General features: G+C 38.6%; 1 protein-coding gene across 1 annotated transcript in view; it reads left to right on the plus strand.

Annotated features, from left to right (window-relative positions):
* Positions 1 to 596: 596 nt before the first annotated feature.
* Positions 597 to 14,017, plus strand: part of LOC101155447 (matrix metalloproteinase-17) — a 135,174-nt gene continuing 121,753 nt past the window's right edge. The window contains exon 1 of the mRNA XM_011481917.3: positions 597 to 1,146. Coding sequence (XP_011480219.1) covers positions 1,027 to 1,146 — 120 coding nt within the window. The 5' untranslated portion in view covers positions 597 to 1,026. The remainder of the gene's footprint in view (positions 1,147 to 14,017) is intronic.

The raw sequence follows: 14,017 nt of genomic DNA on the forward strand, positions 1-14,017 counted from the left end.
CCAAACTCCAACTCTCCAACAGCTGTTAGAATGAAGTTAGAAATGAACTCCATATTAAAACAAAAAAAGAAAGCAGGAAAACGACCTTTCAAAATAAAACCAGGCTATCGTAGGATAAAAAGTAAAGATGAATAGTTTCCTGTGACGTTTCTGTCATTATTAAACATGAGTTTGATAAGATTAATCATAAATCTGGTTTATATAATTTAATAACTTGAAAACAACAATAAGACCAAATTATTTAATTTTAATTAGAGATAAAATGTAATTAAATAAAATATTGAAATGAAATGTAAAAAATGTTTTTTCGCAGAACACACCAGTGAAATTGTCACTTTTTTCGAATTTGTACTATACAATGATAATTAATTGCATTTTTGTGTAAAATTGAGTTAAGGGAATGATTTATTTATTGTTTTCAAACATACTTTCTTTTTTAGATAATTATTGAGATATTGAACTGTACCTGGAATTAATTGGATGACTGAATGGTGGAATTTAGACATTTTTCGAGCATTTTATTTTGGGTTTCCTTCAGGAAACTCCACGAGGTTTCATGCTAGCTTGCGCGCTACATGCCCGCGCGCGCAGCTGCTGCTTTCATTTTTTTTTTTTTTTTTAATTTTCTTTCTTTTTTTTTTTCCTGCCCTCGCTGAGAGTCAGTGACCGAGCGCGGAGCTGGCGCCTCTAGCCAGAGGGATCCCACCTCTGAAGGACTTCAGACGGCAGGAGAACGCCGCCTCCGCTTGACTGAAGAGTGTTCGGGTTTTTTTTAAGTTTTTGCCGGAAAAAAACAAAGTGCTCCGATGGACTCCGCTGCTTCAGACGCTCCTCTTTTCATGGGTTTTAGGCGTTTGCGCTCAACAGTGAGGTAGACTTTCTTGGGGGACAAATTTATAATTATTACTATTTTCCCCCCCCTGATATATCGGTTTGTGATTTACCTCGTGAATGCGGCTGTCGGCGTCAAAGCCTTGCAGGAAGAGCCTGTCATAGGGAATCAGGATTTCTCTGCTGCTGCTGCTAATGCACATGTGGATGAGGAATATGTCCCCTAAGATGCTGCTCTTGCTGCAGATACTGAGCTGTTTGCCCCTAACTGGAGCAGCTCCTTCACTGACCACCGAGCAGCTGGACATGGGGGTGGTAAGTTTTCCACATTTTTTCCCCTCCCTAGTCTCTAAAAAATAAAAAATAAATGATCAAAAACAGGTGAGGTTTGGAAGTTTTTCCAAGTCTTCCCTTTGTCGTCTTCTTCTCATGGCTTCACTTACAGTGTCATCCTCCTTCCAAGACTTGATCCGAATTTTAACTTGGCTCTGCAGTCCAGTCAAGGAGGTAGGAATGAAGCACAACAATAAATAGTACATAAAACATATGTGCTACAGGGGTTTGACTCTCTATTCCACCTTAAAAGGCTGTGAGAGCATGGAAAAGGCGCCAAAGCCTGGTTAAAACGGAGCATCCCCTGGATAGGTTTAGGGAAATTTGCAGCATCCATGACTGAGGATGCAATTTTAATTGCAACTGTTTTAAAACCCTAAACTTTTGTGCTTGACAGCTGACAGCTCCAGATTTTCCTCATTGAACTGAGCTCTCATTAGCTGTTACTGTAGCGTTCAAAATCTTCTAAATGTATGGGGAATACAGATTGTCGCCCTAATTGCTCACCTTCAGCGCCTTTTCCTTTACGTTTCCCCAAATAACATGCAATTTCTTATCTTTTTGCTGTTTATATTCCAACTTCTACTATCTGCTTTGATTTCTTGTGTTTCTGAACTAATCTTTCTGATGCTTGCATCCATTCTATTTTGATTTCTTGTTTCACATCTTGCAAAAACATCGACTTTGCGTAGATTTATGTCGGGTCGTTTTTCACGCCGTGACAAAACTCAAGGTAAATACCTTCAGTTGATAATTAAAAAGCCTACTCATCCCCAAAGCCATAAAGTTGACTCCACCCACGCATTCTTACTGTGTGAAACCCTGAAAGTCACTGCTGACATCGAGACATCATTTATTGTGCTTTAGTTCCGAATCAATTCCTTTCAAGCTTCGGAAAAGGTCGGTTTGGCCACATCTGAGAAGGTTTTCAACAGTACCTGTGACATGTTTCTTTTGTCAAGTTTGTCTGTCAGGATGTCTGGGTTATTGGTCACGCTTTAAAAAGAAAAAAATAAAGTTAAAACGCTCCTAAACACTGTTAAATTTCAGCATTTTTTTCTTGAAATACCATGCCCCCCCCCCCCCCCCCCATCAAAATAAAATAAAAAAGAAAATGTATAGCTTGATTTGGTTTGCTTTCACACTATACTCTTGAGAGTGGACTAAGTGCCTCATGCAATTACAACAGCTGCTCATTGGGGGGCAGCATTGCCCCAAACAAGTACAATCTTGACTTGAACAAGAGTACGTCCGTGTTACTCAGTGGTTTCAGTTAGTGTTCCCTTTTTTATTTTGTAAGTTACATTATAAAATTAACCCCACAAGCGACAAAACTCACAATGTAGTCAACTTAATTTTTTACAATAATTGTAGTTGTTTAAAGGTGATAAAACTTCTTACTAGACACTTTATTCACTTTTTTCAGACAGGCACGAACATTTTCGCTCTTTTATTTTAACTGTCAAAGTTTAAACTTTAATTAGGTTTCTTTCAAAGGGGAAAAACTGATAAACATTGTTTAAAAAAAAGCCAGAACTAGCCAAGGCTAGTTTTCATCTGTAGTCTCGTGGCCATGATGTTAAAAACAAAAATACATATACAGTAAAATACATATACAAACACTTACTATACAAATAGACAAAAACAGCATCACAGCATAACATTAAAACAATGATAAAATATATATATAAAAAAAGAATAATCATAACATCAAATAAGGCTTATCTTTTACTGTACTGAATTTACATTTTTTTTAAATGTTGTTTGCAACCTACTCTCTGGTTCTACGCAATGGCACTCCTTGCTGATTTACCAAAAGTACTCCTGTGCAGAGGAAGCTGACAGTCGTCTCTGACAAAGCCATGAGTAACTTGCTCAATGCTTTTTCTTTCACTGACAAACTCTGTCAGAGGATCTGGAGTCATTTGTGGAGTACTTTATACAGTATATAAGTTTTATATTTGCAAAATAGGGAAAACTGTTTAACATACTACATTTTTTTAAATTACATAGTTATGGTAGTGTCTTGGTTTTCTTTTATCCATAATTCTAATTGTTTGTTTGTACAAGTGTTCCAGTGGTTTTTTGCACTCTGAGCAGCCTGGGACCAACTAGTTATAGAATTGTTGAAGTGACTGAAAATCATAGAATGCAAATACATTTTTGCATGTTCAGGTGACATTCATTTCGAATTGTGTGAACATTTGAAAGGTTAAACTTGATTTTTTTTAACTCAGTTTATCAACAAGGGCTTTAAAAGTAAGCTTTGAATCCATTAATAACTCAAGTTATTTATATTGGCTGACAATTTGTATCTTTTCTCCATTGATATGTATGTCTATCTATAAACATCTGTTGAAAAATAGTTTCAATATTCAAGATTATAACATAGTTTGGTTGAATACTTGATTCTGATTGGCTGATGGGTGTGCATTAAAAAGTGACAATCCATAGGGGTAGTAACACGCACACCTAAAAAAGACGTTTCGGTCACATAGTTTAAATGTTCTATATCACTGTGCTGGCTTCTTTAAAACAAACTTTTGCTTCATCATCTTTAAAGCCAGCCAGTACCATGACAACGTGCCACACCACGTGTCAAATAGTCTGCTAATAGTCCACTTTTTGTGAAAAAACTATTTAAAACTGAAAAAAATAACAAGAAAAAAGTACTAAGAATTGATTGGATATTTATTTCTTTTGTAAGCAACCATGGTATATGGGAGAATGCCCTTTGAAGAGCGCATCATCAGAAATTAAAACACTTCGCGGAAGCAACCATCCAACGCGGAGCACAGACTCAAGTCTGGCTACCACGGGTGCGTTAATTTCTAAAAATGCACACTTCGTCTGACATTATCCCTTACATAATGCCAAGATCATCTTTTCAAATCTAAACCCATTTTGTTCTGGAGATACGGCACAGACGATATTGATTGACAAAGGTCTACAGCCAATCAGGATGCACAAAATGAACAAAAACAAACAAACAGCAAGGCTGCAAAAGGTGAGCCATGTTATAGCAAGGGACCACTGTCTATCATTCTGTCAACCCCATGGGGAAAATTAGGGACAAAAATTCATTCATCAAAATTCTAAACCCAATTACCACTTGTTGGGGTCATGGAGTTACTGGAGTCTACCCAGCCACTGTTGGATGATGGCGGGGTTCACCCTGGACTGTGTGCTGGTCCATTGCAGGGCCACACAAAGACATACAACCACTAACACCCACAATCCCGCCTAAGGGACAATGTAGAGAGGTCAGTCAACCAGGAAGCTTATGTTTTGGACTTTGGGAGGAAGCTGGATATTTGCAGAAAAAATCTGCTCAAGAACGAGAACAAACAAGCAAACTCCACACGAATAGGACCCTGCTGAGGCTCGAACCTGGGTCTGTGAAGCGAGAATGCAAATCCCTACCCCACAAAACGTAAGAAAAATTGATAGAAGTTTTATTTCTTTTTTCACGCTCTTAATTTTAGTCATAGCTAAGTAGCCCTAGTTATCTATAAATTCATATCTGCTAAAGAATCTGGTGTAATATCAGAAAATGTCTTGAAGGGACCCAATATTCACCTTCTATTTATGTGAAAACCACACTGATGTCTACACTGACCCAATTCCTAAAGCCATTATTTCCTCTATTACTAATCTATTTAAAATGCTGCACCTAGAGTAATATCAAGATTGCTTATGATGGAAAAACTATGTGTTTATTAAAGAAATACAATTAGATCCATTTCTGTAAACATTCCCACTGTTAAGACTCCAAATTATACTGCATAACTGCACCAAACTATTGTCCATATTGCAATTATATTTTATTGCTATTTTAAATGTCAAGATTAATGAGGGGTTATTGATATTATTACAGAGGTGTTATTTTTTATTCTTTCCTTATTTGAAGATGTTTAAATTCTTGACATAAGGGTAAAAATAATACTCAAATGACAGATTTTAAAGCAGCTGTTAGAGATCCTTCAAACTGTTTCCTAGTTCTTTTACATATGCTTAGATTTGCTATTGTGGTCATCCGAGTTTTGATATACTCGTTGAAGGCCTAACAGTAACAGAGCCGCACCAGTTTTGTGCTGAAAGTCTTAGATAAACTCTTCTAGAGAATTGAATAACAATTGTATGTCCATCGCGGTAGTGCCACGAGATCAAATGCTTTTATCATATCTGAGGGTATAATACTTTAAGTGGAAGCTTTTGTCCTATTGTAGACTGAGATGTGTGATCTACGAAGTCTCTGGAAAGCTTTTTTTTATTGTTATGACATCTACAGCGTACAGTTTGTATATGTCGGTCTCAGCAAATAAAAAGTGCAGCACATTTACTTCTGTGGCCTTACATTTCAGAAGCCTCTACACGGAGGTCAGGCAGTTTTGTTTTGAAAAGAACTTTTTTTACTTGGTGTAAAACCACATGTTTCTTCCACATCCTGTGCTAAAGAAACCCAATTTTGACAGGTAAAGGATGAATTTTTTATGGTTTAAATTAATAATGCTTGCTTAATGCTGAAGCCCCTGTGACTTGAACGAAATTTGCGGCTCATAAACCCTCTGACTTAGCACTTGTATATTTCTGCTTTTAAGACTTTTCAGCATTGAATGGGTGCTTTTGGATATGAGTGAAATGCTTGGACTGTTGGAAGCGTGTTCTGTTGTATATGTCCTGAAGGACCGTGATAGATTTAATTTACACATTTAATTTTTAGTCTTCTTTAGCTTTTGCTTAGCATGGAAGCTTCTTCTGGGGTATGTGACATCCTGCACCAGTGACTGCTTTTAATGAAAAATCCATGTAAATGCATGCATATGCGCGTTTTGAGCTTCCGCTGTCACAACTCGCGAGTTGGCGTGTTACTATTCAAGTTTGTAAGTCAGGCTTTACATACAAAATGCACAGCCATTGAATAACAAACCTGTTGATTTTTGACCAATCAGGGACTTGTTGGGATGTATGGGTAGCGTCCTTTTCAGTAAATGGAAGTGCCAACTGTTGCAAAAATTGCGGTTTGTTCCCGAACAAAATAGTATAATACCAAGTCTTTCATACATCAAAATAGAGCTGTGAAAGGAAAAGCTTGGAGCAAGATTCATGAGATTCGCATCTCTTCAACATTTCCCACCAAGCCTCTTCCAACTGTGAGTACATGCACTAGTGCTGGGGGGCGATAGTCCAGTGTGAACACAAAATGCCAAACGCTCATTCAAGAATGCCCGCTCAGTGCGTTTTTAAACGCATGTCAAATGCCATGTAACAATATACATCTATAGCAAATCATTTGACTGTGTGTAAGAATCACTGGGCATGGCTTTTTTGAAACTGAAACACATGAAAGTTAAATGCATTTTATGTTTTCTACTATGGTCTTTCATGTAAAGCACAAATTGATTCATGTTTTGGTTTACGCTGTGGCTTTAAGGGCTGCTTTGAGCTGGTAGATGGGCCACACAGGTTATTTCAATGACATCAGATCTGAGTGTGTCCTTCGCCTACATTCAGACTGCAGGTCAAAGTGCACAGTCCCCATCTGTTGGTAAGGAAACGTTTTTGTGATGCGTGTTCATCCTTTCGTTTGGTCATGACTTGTATCAGATGTTATTCAAAAAATACAACACTGTGGCCGAATCTGGATTCTTCCTCTGCCCCTTTGGCTTCTCCCTACACTTACATTTAGCCCTCCAAATGGAGAGTTATAGAATAATAGTGTCTTTTAATTTGGACGTCACTCCTACTCGATAATGTCATCAATAGTTGCTGATCATCCACATTGGCGCTTAGCTGCCAGCACTCGGAAAATGCATGACAACAACAGTTTTATAACTTTAAAAAGTCATGCTAAAACAAAAGTCATTACTTACAATTACATGTATACTTCTGTGGGCGCCGGTTTAGCTTGTGCTGGTTTGCGGCGCCTTCCGTCCGTGAAACCAGGGTTCGACTCTGGGCTGCTCCCTGTTCCCTTCTCTACTTCTGTGCTGGTCCCAAGCCCGGTTGCTTTGAGAGGGTTGCGTCAGGAAGGGCATCCGGCGTAAAACATTGCCAAGTTTACCATGCGACTCGTTCGCTGTGGCGACCCCTGATGGGAAAAGCCGAAAGAGAATCATCACATGTATACTTCTGTGCTTCAGAGCACACCCACGTGATGAAATGCATTCCTCCTCCAGCATTACGTGGATTACCCTTGCGGTGTGGGGATGCAGAGTACTACGCCGTGAGGGTTTCCCATTCAAAAAACTATTTCGGACAGACTTATCCCTCCAAATGACCCTACAATTGGAGTGATAGGAAGAAGCTGGAGGGTTAGGGAAAGTATTCGGATGAATGTACATTTTTGTAACCATTTTCCACACAATAGGGCACACTGGATTAAAATTAATTTAATGTAACTTTTTTGACACGCTTTCAACCCTGCGGCTTATTCAATGATGCAGCTACCATCACCAACGGGTTTGGAAAAGCCGGTCTGCTGCGTGACGGAGAGGACAGCGCAAAATCAGGAGTGAATTTGCCTCAGGATGAAAGTGACACTGACAGCGACAACAAAGGAGACACTGAGAGAGTGTGTGGTGAAGAATATCTGACGCTATTCCAAACTGACACTGAGGAGGATCTTCCTTTGGGGTTCACTTCCCCATTCGGACCCTCAGAACCTCCAGAGTGGGTTAACAAAGAATAATTCACAGCTTTTCTTGGGGAAACCTTCTTTTATTACAGTTCCCCTTCACTCTGTATATCAAACATGAATGCGCACTCTCACTCCCTCTTGCGCTGCACGCGCTCTCTCTTCTTTCTTACACACGCCAGCGATTTCAGCAGATACACATCTTGTTCTACAACACATGTTTCAATGTGGGCACATGCGGCTTATAGACAGGTGTGGCTTATGTATGTACAATCAGGTGCGCTGTATAGTCCGGAAATTACAGTAATGAATTGCAGCCCCCTGGACTGATGGATTTGCATGTTGATCTGGAAAATTGTATTCGTTGTTTTTCAATTAAAAAAGAAAAAAGAATCATAAGATCCAATCATAAGACATGATATGTGAAAATTAACTTTGCTTAGAGCCAATCCCAGAAAACCTTGCAGTTAAAGTTTTCTAAGTAACATTCAATTATTATTTTATTAAATCATCAACTGACTATTGACTTAAGTGAATGTGAAGACAGAAGGGTTATAGTGATGCCGCTCTTTGAAGGATAGTTCTCTACTTTTTCTAACTGCCAAAAGGATTTGCAAGGAAATATTTTACATCTCATTACATTAATATGAGTTATATAATTGACTCTTAATAAAACGCATTAAATATACTTTACTATACCCTGCCAGTTCCCAGCCTGCTGCCTACAGAAGTGAATATGAAGTCAGTGATAAAAATGGTCTTTGTTGCATTTTCCTTCTCTTTTGGGATATTCATTAAGCACAGCTGTGTAGTTGTGTGTCATATGACAACAGTTTAGGAGCAGACCACAAATTAAAAAGCTTACAGCTGCAGACTTTGGGTTAAATAAATTTGTTTTAGTCTGACTTTTATTCTTTCTTGCCAGTAGTTGATCCTTATCTATAGATGAAGTCTGATTTGTGGTCGAACACCTCAGCGTGTGACATTTATTCTTAGAATTAGACCCATCTCTTGAACAACCAGTGAACTGTAAGCACAGCCGTGTCTGGGAATCGTTTTGTAGTTTTACCCTCCAATCCCTCCCCTGATACTGAATGTTGGATGCAGACATTTGGTCCTACTTTTAGAAACTTTGGTTCTGATTATCTTTGGGTGAAAATAAATAACTAAAGTAAACAGAAAAAAACTTAGTATACAAATATTTGGTTTGTAAAGAGTTTTTAATGAAATTAACAATAAAGACTTTGGGTTCTGACTGAGACAGGTAGTTTGAGGTCTGGATCAAAGACTAAAAGACAGTTTTAAGAAGCAGGTCTAGAGTCAAAATTGTTGAGATTTCCAGATGTACAAAAGCACATTAAAATTGCAACAGACATGTATTTGACAGGAGTAGTTTAAAGCCAGTAACATTTGAAGCTTAGATAATTTCACAAGATCACTGGATTGACGAAAAAAAAACTGTCTGGCTTGAGGACAATATGAAAAACAAACCTAAACACGGTAAATTTATAAAATAAGGATAATTTGAGTAATTTGACCACACATGAAATTTACCAAAATAAGCTTTTAAAACTAGAATGACCCTAGCTAACCATCATTATAGCATGTGTAAAGTGTCACACTTTGTACGATGCATTGACAAAAAGATGATGTCCCTTAGAATAACTGCTATTTTTTCCTGAAAAATCAAGTTTGTTTTGATGATGTGGATTTCCTGTTAATAAAGTAATATAACATGATAGTGTTAAATACAAATAATTTAATATTCATACATCCGGTAAAAAGACATGCATATAGCAACCGTTCAAACATTATAAAATAAATATTAAGAGTCATGGTTTAGTCTGCGAATCTCTGATCTTAATTCACAAATCAAATCACTTTAGTAACAATCCACAGCCATACTTTTGGGTACCGTCAGTTACCTCTTTTAGTTTTTTTTTTCTTTAAGTTGAAACCCTGTCAAAGCAGTCTCATCTAACTCCAGGTTTTGTTCACCATGAAAGATGGTGACAACCCTGAGCTGGCCAGTGATGGATTCCTTGTTGAGCATGAAGACACACACACACAGAGCATTACTCCACACTACTGAAGGGGCCGTAAAAAACAGATATTATTAGATGGTTGAACGCATTATTCACCTTTCACAGAAACTATATTTTTGTGTGCATTTGTGCATACACGTGTGACTCTGAGTGCTATTCTCTCAGGATGCAAGAACAAACAAATGAACTTCCATCCATCATCTGACGGGCTACTATTGCTGTCAAGTCCTCACACTTAGCTTTGAGCCGGGATTGTGTGTCTCCCTTTTTTATAGAGTAACTTAACTTAGAGTAGACTTTAAGTTCAGTCGTTCAGTAAAACACAGATGGGATATGTTGATTTTATTTTCCACTGTGCCTCTATCCAGTTATATCTTTCACCGCAAATCTCTTACTAGCCATCTTAGCCCTGGAGGGAACTGAGTCATAACAGCTAAAACGTTATGTGATCTTCGTGCTCTGCTCATCGTGTTACGCTCCTCTTGAGGACTATTTGTTTCAACAAAACTGGGCTTCCTAGAGAAACTGTTTACCCAATCTAACAGGGTTTCCTTTTGATAAGGGGATGTGAGCTGACCAGATTAGCGGCTGATAAATTCCCTTAATTACTCTTTACCCTGCCTCTGGTGGAATTCAATTTAAGGTAAAAAGTTGAAACATTCACAGCCAAGAAATAAACTCAACACCTTAAGAATAGGTGGAAAAGGAACCGTATCATTTACATTTTTTTATTCAATTACGCTGTTTCATTTATGTTGAAAAATTCAAAAATAATCTGGCATCAAATTTCGTAAGGTTGCAGATGTTTCACTTCTCCGCCTATTGCAGTAAAACAAATATTCTTACTAAATAAACTTATTTCAGGAAGGAGCAATTATAATAGAGAAAAAAATATGCTAATTTCCCCACTAACATGCACAAAAATGAGTTTGTTATTAAACATAGTTGGTTATTACGATTACAAATCCTTTTTATTTAATGTTGCTTTTTCAAAAAAGTTATTTTGGTTGCCCTGCATGGTTTCAAATTAAATGATGGTTGGAAAATAGTATTTACTAATTCCTGTTATTTGTTTCTTAATAAGGTCAGTGAGTTGCAACCTTGTGTTTTGTAGGGAAAGCAGAGCAGCAACTCGAGTAGCGTTTGGCACCAAAATAAATTCATAGCTTTGAAACTGTTTAGCAAAAAAAGAAAAGAAAAAAGAAATCCACTCTCAGTGAATTGCACTGAATCCCAGCTCATTTTCTTCAAGCGCCATTAATCCTCCACCCAACAGCAGCGGCTCACCAGTTTTTACAATGAGAGGAAAAGAAGAAGCTGTTAATATGGGTGATTCCGTTTTTGTTCAGAGAGCTATAATATGTTTTTTATGCAGCTGGTCTGGCCGGCCTCATTAGCACACCGTTCCCCTTGAATTTCTATCTGTTTCCTCAATCTTAAATTCCGAGCCTTCACACTCCGTCTCAGACAGATCAAATGTTCCGTGGCGCTCCTGCGTTTCACACTGCAGCTTCTGTGCTGCCTACCAACAAATCATGATGCCTCTGATTGCACTCAGAAGCCCAAGGATAGAGAGGCTGAAAGAGACTGGAATGTAGTGAGACTGGAGGCTGGTTACACTGGAGTCACAAGGTATATAGGCTTTGTTTTACTGTGTGCTCAAACTACACCATAGCAGATTTTGACGGCAACTTTGACTCAACATTATGATTTATCACTGAAATGCTTTTGGTTTGTAGATATTTTTGATGGCATTTTAGAGCTGTAATCTGTTATGGCATTTATTGACATACAGCACACTCAAGGTGAATGTCAGGGATTGGAAAGGATTTTCCATAGTGCTTGAAAATAGTTTTTTCCAAATGTGGTCTAGTTTGCAAAAACTCTCAATCACTTCTGTTTCAGAGGCCCTCCCAAAGCAACTGCACTGCTTATTTAGCGAATTTCACTTAACTAAAGGAAAATAGTAAACTCTGCCTCTAGTAATTAGTAAATCGAAGTTCACTGGAATGTAAGTATTGTAATAGTGTCTTGTTTAGGCCTTCAACACTGGAGCTTTATTCCAGTGTTGACGTACCTGAAATTAAAGTGACTCTTTAACTATTTATTAACGTAATTCAACAGATTCTGAAGTGAGAACGCAGCTTTGAACAGTAGTGAGGTGTTCACACATTAACTTAAACCAACTCATTTTGACGTGGAGAACAGTAGCTTTGCGCCATAAACACTTTACATAACTGCGTAAAACTGCTTTTCTCAGCTTTTTAATCTGTTGGAATCATGGTAAGTGCGTAAACGGTTGAAGAGTTACAGTAGTTCCAGGTGCGTGTTTTATTTGCGGTCTCCCAGCGACAACTCTGGTGTTAAAAGATTAAAGGGTCCAATAAAAAAAAATGTTTTCCCAATACATTTTCTGGCCATAAAATTTTTGATAAAAGCCATAAATTTGTGTATGCATCTCGCAAAAGTCACGCACAGTTGGGTAAGATTTACGTAATAATTGCGCATATACTATGCATAAACTGCGTAATTCTCAACCAACCAAAAATTTTGAACAAACTGAATTCACGTAAAGACGATGTTGGCTGAAACCCTTGACGGACATCTTCTACACATCGACGAATGATGAGAAACACATATGATTTACGTATATCACACATGTATCATGAAAAAGCCACATTTAATCAGTGAAAAATGCGCAAAACATACGTAGTTTGCGGCTGAGTAGCTCGGTTGGTTAGGTGAGAAGCTACCATGCAGGGATCCAGGGTTCGATTCCCGGAGGGGAAGAAACAATGGTACTGGGGGCAATCACCATATCAATGGCGAGCAGTTAACATTCACTCAGTGAGGGTCCTTAGGCAAGACCCTTAACACTACTGCCTCCGAAGCCAGGGCTCCAGACTAACTTTTTTCACTAGGAGCACTGTGGCCCCTAACTGAAAATTTTAGGGGCACAACCAGAAAATTTAGGGGCGCATACCGTAAATCAACATGCTAACCAAATCTACTAATTTCCTCTGTATTACTAATAAATGCTTTAATAATAGATGGAGAAATTACAATGTGCTGTTTCTAATTCAGTGTCACATTTTATTCTGCACTTTTGAAGATGCAACAACAGGTAAACTGACAGCACCATCGCTGTCATGACAGTACAAATAGTAAAGAAAACAGATGGAAATTTATCTTGGTGACACCAAATAGGTGCAGCCAAGATGCACAATGAGTGTGTTTGAGATCACCCAGGTGAACTCAACGCTGAGCAGATCACCTGGTGTGTGACATATATTTTTGTTTTTGCACCAACATCACCTGTCAATCATCACAAACATATTGCGAGAAAGGGGTGGGAGCAAGGGGCAAACCTACCCGGACACAGCTGGAAACTGAACTGACTGAAAGCTGCCCTACAGACTACAAAACAATGCATTATGGGACATGTGTCCTGATGGTTTTTGTACTTGAGTGATTAATTAAAATAATTTAAAATACCAATTGATTAAAAAAAGCTACATACATTACAAAACATTAAAATAATCATATAAAACAGATCACACTAAGGGGGAGAGGAATATTAATACTAAATTGAATGTTAAGGACAACTCCAACTTCCTGTTGTCCTTCAGTCTTGCTGCAGATTCGCCTTCATCTCACAGCCCCCCCCCCCGGCCTGGTCTCCCCAACGATCCAGGCAAGGTGCCGGTTCAACTCAAACACATCTATCGTTGCATTTTCCCCACGTATTTTCAGTGAGTCTAAAACTAATGTTTTTTTTGCTCGAGCGTGTTTAAAGTTCAAGCCCCGTTAGCTGTCACGCATGTAGGTGTGGGACATTTATTCTCGTCAGCAGACCATCTCCCGCAGGAGCGGTGAGCTGCGTAACAGCCGTGCACGAGAACCGTTTGATGCGCCGCCGTAACCGTAACCAAAACCTAAACCTTCCTCCGGTTCTGTGTGACTCAGAGAAAAGTTCAGCACGGACTGCATGTATGTAGAAAATTACGAGCGAATAGATACGTTCTAAAAAGGAAAGTAAGGAACTCTTTGATGTGGTCCGTGGAGGGGGCTGTCAGGTTTCCTGCTTTCAAGCCCCGTCATTGTCCCGACCCCAAGAGTCATTTACCCCACTGTGATTGGTTGGTCATCTCCGTGCACGACAATGAAAAAG

This window comes from Oryzias latipes, chromosome 12 (genome assembly GCF_002234675.1).
Source record: "Oryzias latipes chromosome 12, ASM223467v1".
Classification (NCBI taxonomy): Eukaryota; Metazoa; Chordata; class Actinopteri; order Beloniformes; family Adrianichthyidae; genus Oryzias; species Oryzias latipes.